General features: G+C 41.6%; 3 protein-coding genes and 1 non-coding gene across 4 annotated transcripts; 1 reads left to right on the top strand and 3 right to left on the bottom strand.

Annotated features, from left to right (window-relative positions):
* Positions 1-4,257: 4,257 nt before the first annotated feature.
* LOC106405171 lies at positions 4,258-4,695 on the bottom strand. Its single transcript, XM_022704217.1, has one exon. It carries the CDS (start codon positions 4,693-4,695, stop codon positions 4,258-4,260), a length of 438 nt encoding a protein of 145 aa, XP_022559938.1.
* A 784-nt stretch (positions 4,696-5,479) lies between these two features.
* Positions 5,480-6,295, bottom strand: LOC106404360. Its single transcript, XM_013845080.1, has one exon. The coding sequence runs from the start codon at positions 6,293-6,295 to the stop codon at positions 5,480-5,482; it is 816 nt and encodes a 271-aa protein (XP_013700534.1).
* A 2,841-nt stretch (positions 6,296-9,136) lies between these two features.
* LOC125589440 lies at positions 9,137-9,243 on the bottom strand. The gene has a single exon (XR_007325629.1). It is a non-coding gene; the product is annotated as a small nucleolar RNA R71 (small nucleolar RNA).
* Positions 9,244-9,709: 466 nt separating this feature from the next.
* LOC106404361 lies at positions 9,710-10,906 on the top strand. The gene has a single exon (XM_013845081.1). It carries the CDS (start codon positions 9,710-9,712, stop codon positions 10,904-10,906), a length of 1,197 nt encoding a protein of 398 aa, XP_013700535.1.
* The last annotated feature ends 5,962 nt before the right edge of the window (positions 10,907-16,868 follow it).

Here is a 16,868-nt window from a genome sequence, read left to right as displayed (position 1 = left end):
CAAGCTCTCCTCAAACAATTTCCTCATGTGGAGCATTCAGATCCAAGCCTTACTTGATGGCTATGGACTTTCTGGTCATCTCGATGGCTCTACACCACCACCGGCTCCAACGATCGTCACTGATGGAGTCACCACACCGAATCCTGCTTTCACCTCTTGGACACGTCAGGATCGATTGATCTTCAGTGCTTGATAGGTGCCATCATGCCCACTATTCAACCCATCGTATCAACAGCAAAAGCCACTGCTGATATCTGGTCCACTCTTACGTCTACATACGCCAAACCTAAAAGGGGCCATCTCCAGCAGATCAAACTTCAAATCAAAGGCTGGACAAAAGGTACAAAGACCATTGATGAGTACCTTCAGGGATTTGTTACGAGATTCGACCAACTTGCGCTTCTTGGGAAACCTATTGAGCATAAAGATCAAGTTGAATATATTTTTGGTGGTCTCCCTGAGGAGTACAAGTCGATTTCGGATCAACTAGAAGGTCGCGACATCACGCCAACAGTCACAGAGATCCATGAGAAACTTCTAAACAAAGAAGCTAAGCTACTCACCTCCTTGAAGGAAACCGTGGCTATCCTTGTAACTGCCAATGTTGCTTCCACACAGACACCAACTCATCGCCACAATCAGAACCAATGCCCACCTCAACACAATCAGTGGAACCGCAATCAACAGACCAAGAACTTCAATAACAACAACAGGTATCAAAAAGGGTCTCAAGGCGGGTACCAGGGGCGTTGTCAACTTTGTGGTACTCAGGGTCATAGCGCGCGCAGGTGTCCTCAACTTGGCAGTCATGGTTCCTCCTCAGGCAGTGTCTCCGTCAACAATGCGTATCCTCCTTGGAAGCCACATGCTAATCTTGCTCTTGGCTCCACTCATCAGAACAACTCATGGCTTCTTGACAGCGGCGCGACTCATCATATGACCAGCGATCTCGACAATCTAGCCTTGCACACACCATACAACGACAATGATGCAGTCCTCATAGGTGATGGATCTCCTCTTCCCATAATGCACAGTGGTTCACTATCTTTTCCCTCTTCCTCTAAACCCTTATCTTTAAATAATGTTCTCTGTGTCCCAAACATTCACAAGAACCTAATCTCAGTATATCGTTTGTGTAACGCTAACAAAGTATCGGTTGAATATTTTCCTGCTCACTTTCAGGTGAAGGATCTATCCTCGGGTGCCCCATTGCTCCACGGCAGAACCAAGGATGAGCTATACGAGTGGCCAGTCTCACCCACTACCCTTCAATCCTTTTTCGCATCCACTAAACCTACACCTACTCTCAAAGACTGGCATGATCGTTTGGGCCACCTCTCTTTATCTACTTTAAAAGCTATTGTTTCTAAGTTTTCTATTCCAGTGTTGCATTATTCTTCACAGCCTTCTCTGTGCCCAGATTGTTCTATTAATAAATCCCACAAATTACCTTTTTCTCAAACCTCTATCACCTCAAACAAACCTCTTGAATATATATTCTCTGATGTCTAGACGTCTCCTCTGATTTCTGTCGATAACTACAGATATTATGTAGTCTTTGTCGACCACTTCACAAGATACTCGTGGCTCTATCCCTTGAAATCAAAGTCGCAAGTTCGTGATGTCTTCACTGCTTTTAAAGCTCTTGTCGAGAACAAGTTCAACCTCAAGATTGGCACTTTATACTCTGACAATGGTGGAGAGTACATGGCGTTAAAATCCTTCCTTTCCACAGCCGGCATATCTCACCTTACCTCTCCACACACACCTGAACACAATGGAGTTTCCGAGCGCAAACATCGTCATATAGTTGGAACCAGACTCTCTCTTCTTTCTCATGCTGGGATGCCGCGAAGTTACTGGACTTATGCTTTTTCAGCGGCAGTCTACTTAATCAGTCGACTCCCGACTCCGGTTCTGAACATGACTTCTCCATTCTCAAAGCTGTTTGGTACACGCCCTCACTACGACAAGCTCAAGATCTTTGGGTGCTTATGCTTCCTATGGCTTCGGCCATATACCACTCACAAGCTTGACAATAGGTCCACGCCATGTGTCTTCTTGGGCCACTCCACAACCCAGAGTGCTTATCTCTATCTTCAGAAGGACTCAGGCAGGATATATATCTCCAGACACGTTCAGTTCGATGAACAAGTCTTCCCCTTTCTTCAATCTTCTCCTCTCCAAGCCACTTCCGAAGCTCAATCCACAGAAAAAAACGCACCTTTACACTCTTTTGTCCCTCTTAAACCGCCGCTCGTTGCCTCTCCCTTGCCAACTCTGGGGAACCCGGAGATAGCTCCTTCACCACCGGTGACATCAGAAAATTCTATCGACGGACTCGTTGGTAGCGATACGCAAACATGTATGATTTCTAACTCTATCTCTCCGATCCTTGCTCCACAAAACCACCCTGACCCGACTTTTCGAACCCAACATCAGACAAGCCCAAATACACAAGCCCAAATACACAAGCCCAAACAAGAAATATTTCCTCCCAAAACACGGAAACCTCAACCTCCCAGGCCCAAACACAAAGCCCATATACAAACCTTTCTGACCCAACCCCAAATCAAACCAATCAAACCTCGTCATCTTCCTCTCTTCCTCACGAACCAGAACCGATAATCATCAACCAGCACCCCATGACCACCCGTAGAAAGAACAACATCACCAAACCAAAATCAAAACTGAACCTCTCTGCCAAATTCTCTCACACCTACCCTCCCGAACCAAAGACAGTGAACCAAGCGTTACTCGACAAGAGATGGAGAGGTTTCATGTCAACATAATTGGATGTGTTTTCTCGCAACCAGACTTATGATCTCGTACCGCGCCGACCTCATCAAAATATTATTGGTTGTCGCTGGATTTATACTAACAAGTTCTTTGCAGATGGTAGTCATCGATGCTGCAAATCTCGTCTCGTCGCCAAAGGATACACTCAACAGTATGGGCGTGATTACACATCTACCTTTAGTCCGGTGATCAAGGCAACGACGATACGTTTGATGGAGCAGCCACCCGGATTCATAGATCCCGATAAACCATCTCATGTCTGCCGACTCCGGAAAGCTGTCTACGGCTTAAAACAGGCGCCACGTGCCTGGTATCTGGAACTTCAAACCTTCCTCCTCAGTCTAGGTTTCAAAAATTCCTTGGCGGACACGTCTCTGTTTGTCTACAACCATGGAAAAGAACTTGTCTACCTCCTACTTTACGTCGATGATATTCTCATCACTGGAAACAGTAAGACAGCAATCACATGGATCCTTTCCCTCCTCGCAGCACGTTTCTCTGTCAAAGACCCGGAAGAATTAAATTATTTCCTTGGTATTGAAGCTCGTCGCACCAACAATGGTCTTCACCTCTCCCAAAGAAAATATATTCTGGACCTTCTACATCAGCACAAAATGGAAGATGCCAACCCTGTCACCACGCCCATGGCTTCTGCTCCAAAGCTTACCTTAAATTCTGGTACTGTGCTTCCTGACCCGAAGGATTTTCGGAAACTTATTGGTAGTCTTCAGTACCTACAGTTCACTCGTCTAGACATAGCATACGCTGTTAATAAACTCTCTCAGTTTATGCACCGCCCCACAGATCTTCATTGGCAAGCTGCTAAACGAATTCTGCGATATCTTGCAGCAACACCATCGCATGGTATCTACTTCTCTGCTCGCAATGTTCTCAGCGTACACGCCTTCTCTGATGCGGACTGGGCCGGAGACGCAGATGATTTTGTCTCTACAAATGCGCACATAGTTTACCTTGGTAAACCACCTGTTTCTTGGACATCAAAGAAGCAATCTGGTGTCGCTCGATCAAGTACAGAAGCTGAATACAGATCAGTGGCAAACACATCAGCAGAAATCAGGTGGATCTGCAACTTGCTAACAGAACTGGGTATCGCCTTGACATCGCCTCCAGTCATATATTGTGACGACCTTGGTGCCACTTTCCTCTCTGCCAATCCGGTGTTTCACTCACGTATGAAACATGTGGCCCTTGACTATCACTTCATCCGCGGTCAAGACCAACACGGTATGCTTAGAGTTGCTCATGTTAACACAAAAGACCAGTTGGCTGACGCTTTGACTAAACCACTCCCGCGCCTACGGATTTACACATCAAGATTGGAGTGTCTGAACCCCCTCCATCTTGAGGGGGCGTGTTAAGGATACTAGACATCTCTCTCTATCAACTCTGTAATATTTTTGTATGTCATTTATGGTAACTTGTGTAAATGCGTAGCTCCTAGGGTATTAGTCGTGTCTGTATAAATTTGTGCTGTAGCCTCTCTTCCAAAGGTATATACTGAACATTACCATTGACATCACCACCAGAGACCTTTCTCGCATCACCATCATCGCCACAACTCCAACCACTTTTGGTAAGCGCGGAGCTCCCTTTAACCGCCAAAGCAGCCATTTGTTCTGCCCTTAATGGATATTTCAACCATGTTAATGGTAAAACAAAGTAAAGCTCTCCAGGCCGGAGATCCTCGCTGCCACCGACTGCTATAACTGCGTCGTCGAAGTCCATATCGTCTGAGTTACAAACAAAACTCGTGGGATTCTTTTGAAAAATCTGCCACACTTTTACAGGTGATGTAAACTCATGTAACGCTCCGTCTGGTAATATTAGCTTCGCTGTGTCTGTTCTCCGAGATTCACTTGATCCGCAAGCTCCCATTTTCGTGTATATTTGACTCATGAGTTTAAGAAGGTTTGTAGAGAGAGAGGGAGAGAGAGATGTGTTTTCAAGGAGATAACAAGCATCGTGGGGTTTTATATAGACAATGAGTTAGCGAAATGGAATCTTGTGATTCGGAAACTTCAAGTAACTTTGGTTTTTCTCGTTTAGTGTTTCAAAATCAGACAGAACAGCTCACGTAATCTTGCTGTCTAAATGGATTTACAACATTACCCCTCATATGTGACATAGGGAAACGTTGTGTTGAGACGTAACTAAGAGAAGAAAATAATGTTATTTTGGGAAAATAGACAAAACATAGGAGTGTAGACAAAATCAGAGAAAGGAGACAAGGCTTAGGTGGTCGGACGTTTATTCTCCGGCGGATGAGGTGCAAGGAAGCTCGGTTTATGGAGCATCACGTGAAGGCAACATGGACATAAGCATGGGTGGGGCCCAACTGAGTCGGGTCGGGTCTGGTCCCATTTAGATTCATTAGTTAACGAGAGATCGGGTCATTAACTCTATGTACGTGCATCACATTAATTGTTTTATTTAATTTTGGTATGAACGTGCATAAAGAGTGTAATCCAACCCGAAATCTTTTTTTCTTTTTCCAACTTGAAATTATTGAATGTCTATCTATCTATACAATATTAAGGTCCACAACGCTGTATCTAATTTTTCGGTGTTGTTATAAACTATAACGTAAGTACAATTTTATGTTATAAATATTTTGATCTTTTTTTTTTTGAACAACAAGATTAATTTGATTAAGATGAGATTAGGTTACAGGAGATGGGTTGCTGATTAAATGAGTTGCTAGACAATTCTTTGCAAGCCCATCAGCAAGTCCATTAAAGGCCCATAGAATGAAAAGAAAACGACAAGACAGAAACAGAGAAAAAGCTAAGAAAGCGAGGTCGTCGATATCGGCGAGGACTCCGAAGAGTTCCATTGATCGTCGACGGGTAGAGATCGTGTAAACGAGTACTTGAGAGTCTGATTTTACACAGATATGACGGTAGTTGAGGGTGGCCGCTTGGAGGAGAGCTTCTCGAATGGCAAGGGCTTCAGCCATACAAGGCGAGGAGACGAAGTCTTGTGCGGCTGATCCTCTGTGTAGTTCCTTCGACGCCGGGTCGGTGAAGATCCAGGCCAAACCCGCCGATTGGATCCCTCCTTTCCACGAAGCATCTGTATTGTAGGAGATTTCCATCGAGTTCTCAGTTGATGCATGGCACCGAGGTGAGTAATTTTGTTTTGATTCCTGCGTAGTAGGCTGTGCGGCTTCCCATTCTTTGAGACTTCCTAGAGCTTTTGAAAAGGCTTCTGTTGCTGATTGAGATCGGTTTTCGAATATGAGTTGATTTCGCGAGGTCCATAGTGTCCAGCAGATCCATGGGAAGGCATTACCCGTGAAACCATAAGGGGGTAGAGGAGGTTGATGCTTGGAGAATTGTAGCTTCTCGAAGAAAGAGCTCTGTGTGGAGGTGTCTAAGCTATGCTCCCACGGTCCAAACTCCCAGACTTCCTTCGCAAAAGGGCAGTGGAAGAGAATATGAGCTATAGATTCTGAATCTCCGTAGCGAATACACATGGTATTTGAGAGCATTCCTCGAGTTTGTAGGTTTTGCTCCCTCGGGAGAGCATTATTCCCAACTTTCCAGAGGAAGAGTTTCAGCTTTGGTGACAATGATGTGCTCCAAATGAGTTTGTTTCAAAGGTTTGATTCCCTTGCCCCAAAAGTGTCTGATCCTTGATTCTTTGTAGCATGTATCGCATTGTACCCCGTTTTGACTATGTAAACTCCTGATTTTTGTAGCGGCCAGATGAAAGAGTCTCGTGCTCCAAGAATGCTTGGTCTCAGACCTAGGATGTGGCTTTTGAGTTCAGGTAGCAGATTTTCCACTTTTGCTATATTCCATTTTCTGGTTTCTCTTGTGAGAAGATCTGACACCACGAGGTCTCTATCTTGCAGGGTTAGAGGGCCAAAAGGTTTGAGATTTGCCTCTGGTTTTATCCAGGAGTCGTTTCACACAGATGTTGACTCTCCATCTCCAATAGCCTTTCCTAAATGGTTTAGTAATAGGTCTCTGCCCAGAAGGATCCCTCTCCAGCCATGGGAGATGTTGCTAGCGGTTTGAACCTTTAGGAAGGAGGCCTTATTGCAGCATTTTCCTAGGAGAATTCTAGCAAGAAGGGAGTCTGGTTTGGTTAGTATTCTCCAGCCAGTTTTGGCTAGCAGAGCTTGATTGAAGCTTTGGATGTCTCTGAAGACAAGACCTCCCATGCTCTTGGGTTGTGTTAGTTTCTCCCAAGAGATCCAGCAGATCTTTAACCCCATCTGTGGAGTCCCACCAGAATCTAGTGAGCACCGACTGAATGCGCTTGCAGAGGTTCACTGGTAGGAGGAAGCAAGTCATTGCAAAAGATGGAACAGCTGAGAGTACTGACTGGATCATCAACGCTTTACCTGCAGTAGACAGGAATCTTGTGGAGTAGTTTAGGGCTCTCTTCTTCATGCGGTCTGATATATGGTGTTTCGACATCTTGTATATATGCTTTTAAATTAGTTTTCAAGTCTTTATCGAGTCTTCATAGTCCTTTTCGAGTCATTACAGGTCTGGAGTTGCATTGGATGGGAGATAGACCATTTGGAGGAAAAGAGGAGAAAAAGAGTGCAATTTGGAGTTTTTCACGCAGAACAGTCGTGCGGAGCAGTCGTGCGGAGCAGTCTGACGTGCATGTTCAAGCGGCAGAGATTTTTAAGGAAGTTTCCAAATATTTCGGGATTTTACCTAGGGCTTCCCCCTTTTACTCCTTGGCCGCCACAGACATGCATATATATCTTTTCTTATTATTCTAGACATTCTACGCTATTTTTCAGAGATATTTTAGAGAGAGAAAACTTGTACTCTTGTTAAGGGAGAAGAATCTCTACATCCTTTGGATTAGATTTCTAAACCCTCTTTGCTTTTTATTATTAATTCAGACATGTTTTCTTCATCTGTTATCTCTGTGATTTCTCTGTCCATGGCTGAGTAATCCACTTGCGTAAGTCTAGGGTGTTAGGGTGTTAGATCCGTGAGTTAAACATAGATAAGTGAATCCCTTGATTGTCTTCATTCATAACTATTCTTAATGCTTGCATTAAACTGGCTGCTTAATGTTAGATCCTAGGTTTAACCTGTTCATTAACCGTGTAATAGGTTGATGGATCTGTTATGATTGAGCATTGCATCCCTAGTCAGCGAGAGCAGATATTCGGGTGTATTGTGAACATATCGGACTTGATCTCTAAAGCTTGCTAGCGCGTCTTGATCCAAACGAGAGTTTAGGCATCGAGACCGACTTGCAAAGGAATCAATACCACGAGAGTGGGTTGATTCAACCTGAGTGATCCGAGTTCTAGACTTACTCTTAATTGAACTTGAATAATTGTTTGGCTCACACTTCTTTAACACCCGATCAAACCACCCTAGGCTAGCATTCTTAATCATCTGAAAAACCTTAAATCAATCTCTTACTTGCTTGTTACGAAATCAACTTTAAAACCCCCATATTGTTTTAACTTGATATTGATCCTATAGAAATAAAGTGTAATCATTGGTCTCTGTGGATTCGATCTTAAAGTGCAACATCGACATACCATTCGATTGTGGTAGTGTGCACATTAGGTTAATTGGTGTGCGTATGAACGTAATATCAATTTGGCACCGTTGTCGGGGACCATCTTTTTACCTTTATTTTTCGGTTATTTATTTAGTCTAAGACCTCTAACTTGCTCTATCCTATTTGTTGCAGCTAATTTTTCAGGTGCATGACCAGTAGACATACTCGGAGAAACGCACGAGGAGAATTGGTTACACTCACCAACCAAGAGCTAGCAAGGTTAAAAAGAACAAATCGTCAACAACCAAGGTAATCAGACACCACTATGGATGATCAAGCCAATCAGGATGATCTTATTGCTGCAATGAGACTCATGCAGCAGCAGATGCAACAGTTGCAGCAGACCATTCAAGCGCAGGAACAAGCTGCTCAGCAGCAGCAGGAACAACAGGCGCATACTACTTCAATCGGGCAGAGAAACCTTCCTTGCAACGTCCCTACTACTCGCTCTGCCATTGTTCCTCCACTCTGCCTCAGACAGGACTTCGAGATCAAGCCTGCTTTGATCGGTCTAGTACAGAGAAAGGTGTTCTCTGGTCTCTCTACAGAAATTCCAATGGAGCATATTGAGAGCTTCGAAAAAGTCTGCAGTTTCACTCGTGCGAATGGCGTACCACCAGACTACATCAAGTGCATGCTATTCTCATTCTCTCTTGATGGAAAAGTTGCACGGTGGTTGAACTCCCTCCCTACTGGCTCTCTCACTTCATGGGAACAGGTTCGATCAGCGTTTCTCACCCATTTCTACTCTAAGGCGAGAACAGCTGCATTGAGGAACAAGATCGCCTCTTTCAGACATCTCACTGATGAGCCTTTCTGCGACGCATGGGAGCGCTTCAATGACGATCGCAGAGAATGTCCTCACCATGGATTTGATGATGACTACCTCTTGGGAATTTTCTATGATGGAGTTGACTGGGAATTTCAGAGTGCTATGAGCTCTGCCAGCAATGGAGACTTCATGACTCAGACCACTGATGGAGCGTTTGAGCTGATTGAGAACATGGCTGCTACCTCAGCCAATAAGAACGAGGAGAGCGATCGCTCCAAGAAAGGGAACAGTTCCGACACCCAGAAGATAAATGAGCTGACTGCCAAGGTTGATCAGCTACTGAAAAATAACCAAGGGCACGTCTTCAGCATGGAGCAAGCTACGGCATGGCAGATCCAGAATCAGAACCAGCGACAACCGCAGAGCAATCAACAAGATGTTCCAGCTACCGGGAACAGTTAACAAGATGAGCTGAAGGGTCTAGGTATGATGATGAAACAACTGTTGCATGGTATGTAAATTCATGGCAAGGCATTGAATCAGGTTTCTACAGACATCAACACTAGGATGGAAACCATGTTCACTGAGCTGAATACAAAGTATGATATTGTGAGCAACCACATTGAGAGGATTGATGTTCAGCTTGCTCAAACAGCTGAGAGTGTCAAGAGGCAGCAAGGTACCCTTCCTGGAAAGAGTTTGATGAATCCTAGAGTTCAGCACTGGAATGCAGCAGAGCTGAGATGTGAGAAATCTGAGGGAAATGAACCGGAGCAACTGTCTGTTGAGACTGATTCAGGCGCAGAAGAGAGAACAGAGCAGCCTGCTAGCTCTGATGTGACTGCTCCCGGCGAACCTATTGAGATTCCATCAGTGCGAGTCTATGTTCCTAAGGTTCCATATCCAATTCCACCTAAACATCTGATGGATCCTATTAATGCAGAGCAGCTGGCTGGGTTTAGGAAGATGGTAAGAAGGCTTCCTCAAAATATCTCATTTGAACATGCTTGGGAGATTAGGCCATTGCACATGTTCTTCAAAAATTGCAGAGAATCTCAGGAGGAAATCAAGGCACTATTTACTGAAGCACTGACACCATCGCGGAAGGTACTGCCTAAGGTTGATGACCCTGGAAAGTTTGTTTTTCCTTGTTCCATTGCTGGAGTGGAATTCAAGGAAGCTCTTTGTGATTCTGGGTCTAGTGTGAACCTTGTCTCAAGGGCGATTGTAGACAAGCTGAACATTGTAGACATTGAGCCTTCTCAGGTGAAACTGGCTTTTGCAAACTCTTCCATGACAGTCCCTTATGGCACAATTCGCAACCTTTATGTCCAAGTTGGGAACTATATTCTTCATACCGAATTTCAGGTTGTTGAGATGAGCAAGGATCATGAGATGCCTTTGATCTTTGGAAGGTCATTTATGGCTATAGTTGGAGCAGTCGTCGACAAGCCTAATAAGAGAGTCTACTTCTCCAACATCAACAAGAAGTTTTTCTACAAGGCTGTCCCAACCAGATCACAAATCCGCTACGCCTCTGGCATTTCAGTGGTTAGTGGAGAACAGCTGGAAATTGTTCCTAAGAAGGAGCTTGGTAAAAAGGGTGAGATCAAAGAAGTCCTGGATGAAGATCCTCACACTGATACCAAGAAACTCAGTGGGAATGCAAGGATGAATGGAAAAGTCCAGAAGAAAAGGGTCAAAGGTGACCCTTTGATGACTTTGATATCTCGGTTGTGTGATGAGAAATCCATTGAGTATTAGGTAAAGTGCAAGGGTACCTCTAAACCTTTCTCTAAGGTCAGAGTAATTCTCACACATGAGCTGAAAGAGAAAGGGGAAGCTGCTCTGAAAGGGTTGTTGAGCAGAGTTTTGAAGCTGAACATGTCTGATTGTGAAGCTTGTTTTGGAACAAGCCCTCATGCTCAACCCGACTGATCCCTATCACTAAGTCATGCTAGTGACTTAAACCAAACGCTTGGTGGAAGGCAACCCACTGGTAAGTGTAAATATAAGTTGGTTTTGCTTTTGTTTACTTATTTTTTGTTTTAGTTTATTGAGTCTCAGGTCAAAAAGCAGAAAAATCCGAGATACTTAAAAATTCTGGATTGCTGAAGGAGCGACTGCTCTAGGCGGAGATCTTGCGATGGAACACCCAGAATTTTCGTGGAGCACCCGCTCCACTCAGGTAAGTATCTCACAAAAAAAAATATTTATTCTTGTTTTCACCTTCTCTATGATTTATTTTCACACCAAAGACGTTGTGAAGTAAGTCTGGGGAGGGTTTTCGTCGTTTGCTAACTCATTTCTTTCTTTTGTTTTTCTTTTGAGTTAGTTTGAGTCAGTTTTTATGATCGAGTCAGTCAAAACTTTGTGGAAATTAGGACCTTATTCCGTGTTGATCACTAACCACCTCGTGCTTTAGTTATCTTATTCAGTGACCTTAGCGGTGGCGAAAGACACACATATAGACCTGGAACACCCTGACATATCTCACTTGATTCTCCAGAAGTTTTCAGCCGATCAGGCTACACTGGGTAGACTTAACTCCACCTAACTTGAACCTAATCTTGACTGAAATTCTTCTTGTTATGGGCAATAGATCAGGGAAACGAGAACACACTCAGGACTTCTTATCCTTTTTATCCATCTTGCTGATCCTGAGTGGCTAGCTCATCTTTAGCTAGTTCCCACCCTGCACCTTAGCCTTTATTCCACCTTCATGCATTTGTTTTTCAGTGTCATATGTGCATATATGTGCAAAAAGGTCGGAGAGGAAAGGATCGACGCAGCCTCTTACTCGTTACTGCTGCAGAAATTCAGTCACTAAGGAGAACAAGCAGATTAAAGGAGCAACCGCTCCATAACCAATGAACTGCACAAGAGCAGGGGTGGAGAATCAGAGCCACCAGTGGCACTCAGAAACATCATGTATTACCTCCTTCTTCGTCACATCACCATATCAGTCTTAATAAAAAAACAAAAAAAAACAAAAAAACGAAAATAAGGTGATGGAGAAGGGGAAGAAATCAAAGAAACATGAGCCACTGGGAAGGTCAAACAAAAGAGTGGGTACCAAGTTGAAAGATTGGAGAGCAGGCATATGATATGAGCAGCCAGATGGCTGATCCAAAACGGAGCAGTCGCACCAGATAGAGCAAAAACGAGTAGAGGCTGTGGACATCAATGGATCTATCCTCTCTTGCCATTTTGTGCGATATTCTGCATCCTCTACAGTTAAATGGTAGCCCATAAACACTTTTAACTCCACCATTAAATAGCATGTTTAACACTTAGCCCGTCTACCCTGAATAGTGCCTGTGATGAGAAGCTCACACTACTCTTAAATGAATGTAGGGAGTTTTGTCTCGATAGTGTTGATTTTTCAGGTTTGAGATGTAGAGTATGGAGCCGATTTTTGAACAGCAGTCAGTGGGGTTCCGGTAAGGGTGTGTTGTCCTAGTTTTACTGCTTGTATGGATCAGAGATTTGTGGTTAAAGTATGGTTGCTGAGAATAGGAGAGTTCCCACAGTTTCAAACATTTCTCCATGTTCTTAATACTTGACATTGTTTGAGGACAAACAAGGATCTAAGTCTGGGGGAATGGATATATGATGTTTTTGGCATCTTGTATATATGCTTTTAAATTGGTTTTCAAGTCTTTATCAAGTCTTCCTAGTCCTTTTCAAGTCATTACAGGTCTGGAGTTGCATTGGATGGGAGATAGACCAGTTGGAGGAAAAGAGGAGAAAAAGAGTGCAATTTGGAGTTTTTCACGCAGAACAGTCGTGCGGAGCAGTCTGATGTGCATGTTCCAGCGGCAGAGATTTTTAAGGAAGTTTCCAAATATTTCGGGATTTTACCTAGGGTTTCCCCCTTTTACTCCTTGGCCGCCACAGACCTGCATATATATCTTTTCTTATTATTCTAGACATTCTACGCTATTTTTCAGAGAGATTTCAGAGAGAGAAAACTTGTACTCTTGTTAAGGGAGAAGAATCTCTACATCCTTTGGATAAGATTTCTAAACCCTCTTTGCTTTTTATTATTAATTCAGACATGTTTTCTTCATCTGTTATCTCTGTGATTTCTCTGTCCATGGCTGAGTAATCCACTTGCGTAAGTCTAGGGTGTTAGGGTGTTAGATCCGTGAGTTAAACATAGATAAGTGAATCCCTTGATTGTCTTCATTCATAACTATTTTTAATGCTTGCATTAAACTGGCCGCTTAATGTTAGATCCTAGGTTTAACCTGTTCATTAACCATGTAATAGGTTGCTAGATCTGTTATGATTGAGCATTGCATCCCTAGTCAGCGAGGGTAGATATTAGGGTGTATTGTGAACATATCGGACTTGATCTCTAAAGCTTGCTAGCGCGTCTTGATCCAAATGAGAGTTTAGGCATCAAGACCGACTTGCAAAGGAATCAATACCACGAGAGTGGGTTGATTCAACCTGAGTGATCCGAGTTCTAGACTTACTCTTAATTGAACTTGAATAATTGTTTGGCTCACACTTGTTTAACAACCGATCAAACCACACTAGGCTAGCATTCTTAATCATCTGAAAAACCTTAAATCAATCTCTTACTTGCTTGTTACGAAATCAACTTTAAAACCCCCATATTGTTTTAGCTTGATATTGATCCTATAGAAATAAAGTGTAATCATTGGTCTCTGTGGATTCGATCCTAAAGTGCTACATCGACATACCATTCGATTGTGGTAGTGTGCACATTAGGTTAATTGGTGTGCGTATACACGTAATATCACAGTTCACTATAGAGAAGAAGAGGTTTTTTTTCTTTCTGCCAAAGTGTTTGGGAAGCCCCAGGTATTTACCCACTCCCCCTTCTTTTTCAATTCCTAGTTTCGCCTTGACTCTATCTCTTATCTCAATGGGTGTTTTGTATGAGAAGGAGATAGAAGATTTTTGAGGATTAATCTTCTGTCCTGATGCTAGTTCGTAAATGTGCAGGATTTCCATGAGAGTGTCACACGCATTGGTGTCGGTTTTGGTGAAGATCATGGTGTCATCAGCAAAGAGGAGGTGATTCAATTTCGGGCTGTTTCTGGATACTCTGATTCCAGGTAAAGTTGCAAGCTCATGTGCTCTCTTACAAAGTCCTGAGAGGACCTCTCCACTGATAATAAATATGTATGGTGATCAGGGGGTCGCCTTGGCGGATGCCTCGCTGGGGTATGACTTTGCTGACAGCTTCGTTGTTCATAAGGAAGGAGTAAGAGACTGTCGAGATACACTGGAGCATCCATCCAATCCAGGTTTGGCAAAAGCCCATCTTTTCAAGTACTGATTGTATAAAGATCTATTTTAACCGGTCGTAAGCCTTACTAATGTCTGTTTTCATAGCTATAGAACAGTGTTTGACAGCTCCTAACGACTTAAGGAAGTGGAGAACTTCGTGCGTTATAAGGACGTTGTCGGAGATCACTCTTCCAGGTACGAATTCAGACTGATTCTCTGAAATTATCTCTTGTAAAACCGGCTTTAGACGTAGAGACAGAAGCTTTGAGATGACTTTATAATAGACATTGCATAGGCAATGGGTCTATAGTCTGACACTGCTTTAGGGCTTGGGATCTTAGGGATTAACCGGTTCATATAGTCTTAGTTGATATTGCTTGTGCCAATCGGTGTCTTTGCCAACAATTAGAGCTGAAGTTTCTCTTTTAGCCAAACTAGACAAATAAAGTCACGACTTCTCAACTTAAGGCTACGATAAGAATTTCAGATTTGACTCATTCTCACTCTTAAATTTGAATGTTAGGTACACGTTTTACTTTTATCAAAGTAGTGATTAAAAATAATAAAAACAAAAAGCATCTGTTATTTTCCTATAAACAAATCACATTATGAGCATTAGGTAGGTACACCACGCAGGATGTCTTTGATTTTCCTAGGGTCTACAATCATACAAGTCGTTACCATTATCTTGGATCATGTATCTTGCTAGCATCATGTATCTTGGATCTATACATGATACTAGCAAAAAAAAATCTTGTGAAATATATACCATTAAAACATAAAGTTTTTTTTTGAAGTACCCTTCTGTTTTAAAATTATTTATTGATCCATGCGACTTTCTTATTAAAAATATATTCTTTTTATTTAAATCATAACAAAATCTATTTAATCCTAACGAAATCTTTTTAATCCAACAATATTTAGTTTTAAGTTTTTTTTAAATAATTGAACAACAATAGAATCTCATATTTTAACTAGCTCTTAATTTTAGGATTGATTTGTTTGTTGTATAATTGTTTTGATCTATTTTGCAATTAAAAATATTTCAGTATATTTTTAACAACCGAAATTAAATTATAATTAAAAACAATGTGAAAAATATTTTCAATATTTTAAAAATATTTATATGTGTTGCAATTATCATTTAAAATGACCAGATAAATGTTAATTTTTAATTTTAAACAAAAACTATAAAGATCTTATTTTCTAAATAAATTTGAAAAATTTAAACAAACTATTTTAAAAAATGTTACAGCTACTCATAATATTGACACATATATTAAAATCGTAGAAATAATTATTTTCTAAATCAGTATGACGTAAATTTACTAAATATATGCGGTTATAAACTATAACTTTACATAAATTTTAATTATTTTTCAAATCAACATTAAAAATTTTAAAATAAAGTTAACTTTATAAAATCAATTTTTAATTAATGAGTAGAAATTTTTAACAATTAATATTTACAGGTTAGTTTTTTAAATATGTAAAATATGTGTCAAGTACAAATGGGTCTAACAAATATTTTTTTCATTTTTATTGTGATCTAACAAATGGGTTGATAACTTTATCAACCAAAACCCATATCTTGACTATACACACGTTGCTCTGGTATATCTCGACCTGAATCATTTTTTATAAATATTTGATATCAATCTTACTATCATATATGAAACTGAGATATCAGACCACTGAATTCTATCTACATTCTGAGGTCAGATATTCGAACTATGATAAACTTCAGATAATGAGTATATACTGATTTGGATGTTTTGAAGTTCAGATGTTTGCTGAGGAAGAAGCTATAGAACTATCCCATCAATGGCTTACCTTTACAGTAGAAATTTAATCAAACAAAATCAATTGAATTTCATCCTCATTAGAGCATCTAACTTCTTTACAGAGATTCATTATTATCCTGCATTTAAAGCCTTTCTATTTCTTTTCTTTTTTTTAACACTGATTGAATTTATTCCAATGGAACCATGAAGGTTCACAGACGTACACCCATATGGGTTTAAGGGAAAACCATCCCAAACATGAAAGTAGCAAGACAGAAATAAAAAAGCAAACCCAGTAAATAAAAGGATGTCAGTAGACACCTAGAGAGAAGGAGTAAAAAGAAACACAGCGATGACCTCTCGGCCATTTAAGCACCAGCTTCGCTCTCAACACGCCTTGATATCCAAGACGGTGCACCAAAAGCTATATAAGACTGGTAACGACGTTCCGATGTCACACTTGCCGCTATATCTTGCGCAATAGTATTCTCCCTTTGATCAGAACGATGAAAACTCCAATTCTGTAGTGAGCACAGGTTGTGCTTGCCGCTATACGTTATTTTCTACATCATATTATTCCCACTCGTGGTTTCGGAGTGTTTATTTTTTTTAAATTGGGTTAATTAATTTAATGGATTGGGTATTTTGGACTTTAACTCACATTTTCTTTCTTT

The sequence above is a fragment of the Brassica napus genome, chromosome C6, assembly GCF_020379485.1.
Source record: "Brassica napus cultivar Da-Ae chromosome C6, Da-Ae, whole genome shotgun sequence".
Classification (NCBI taxonomy): Eukaryota; Viridiplantae; Streptophyta; class Magnoliopsida; order Brassicales; family Brassicaceae; genus Brassica; species Brassica napus.
This window is presented reverse-complemented; position numbering and strand designations above follow the sequence as displayed.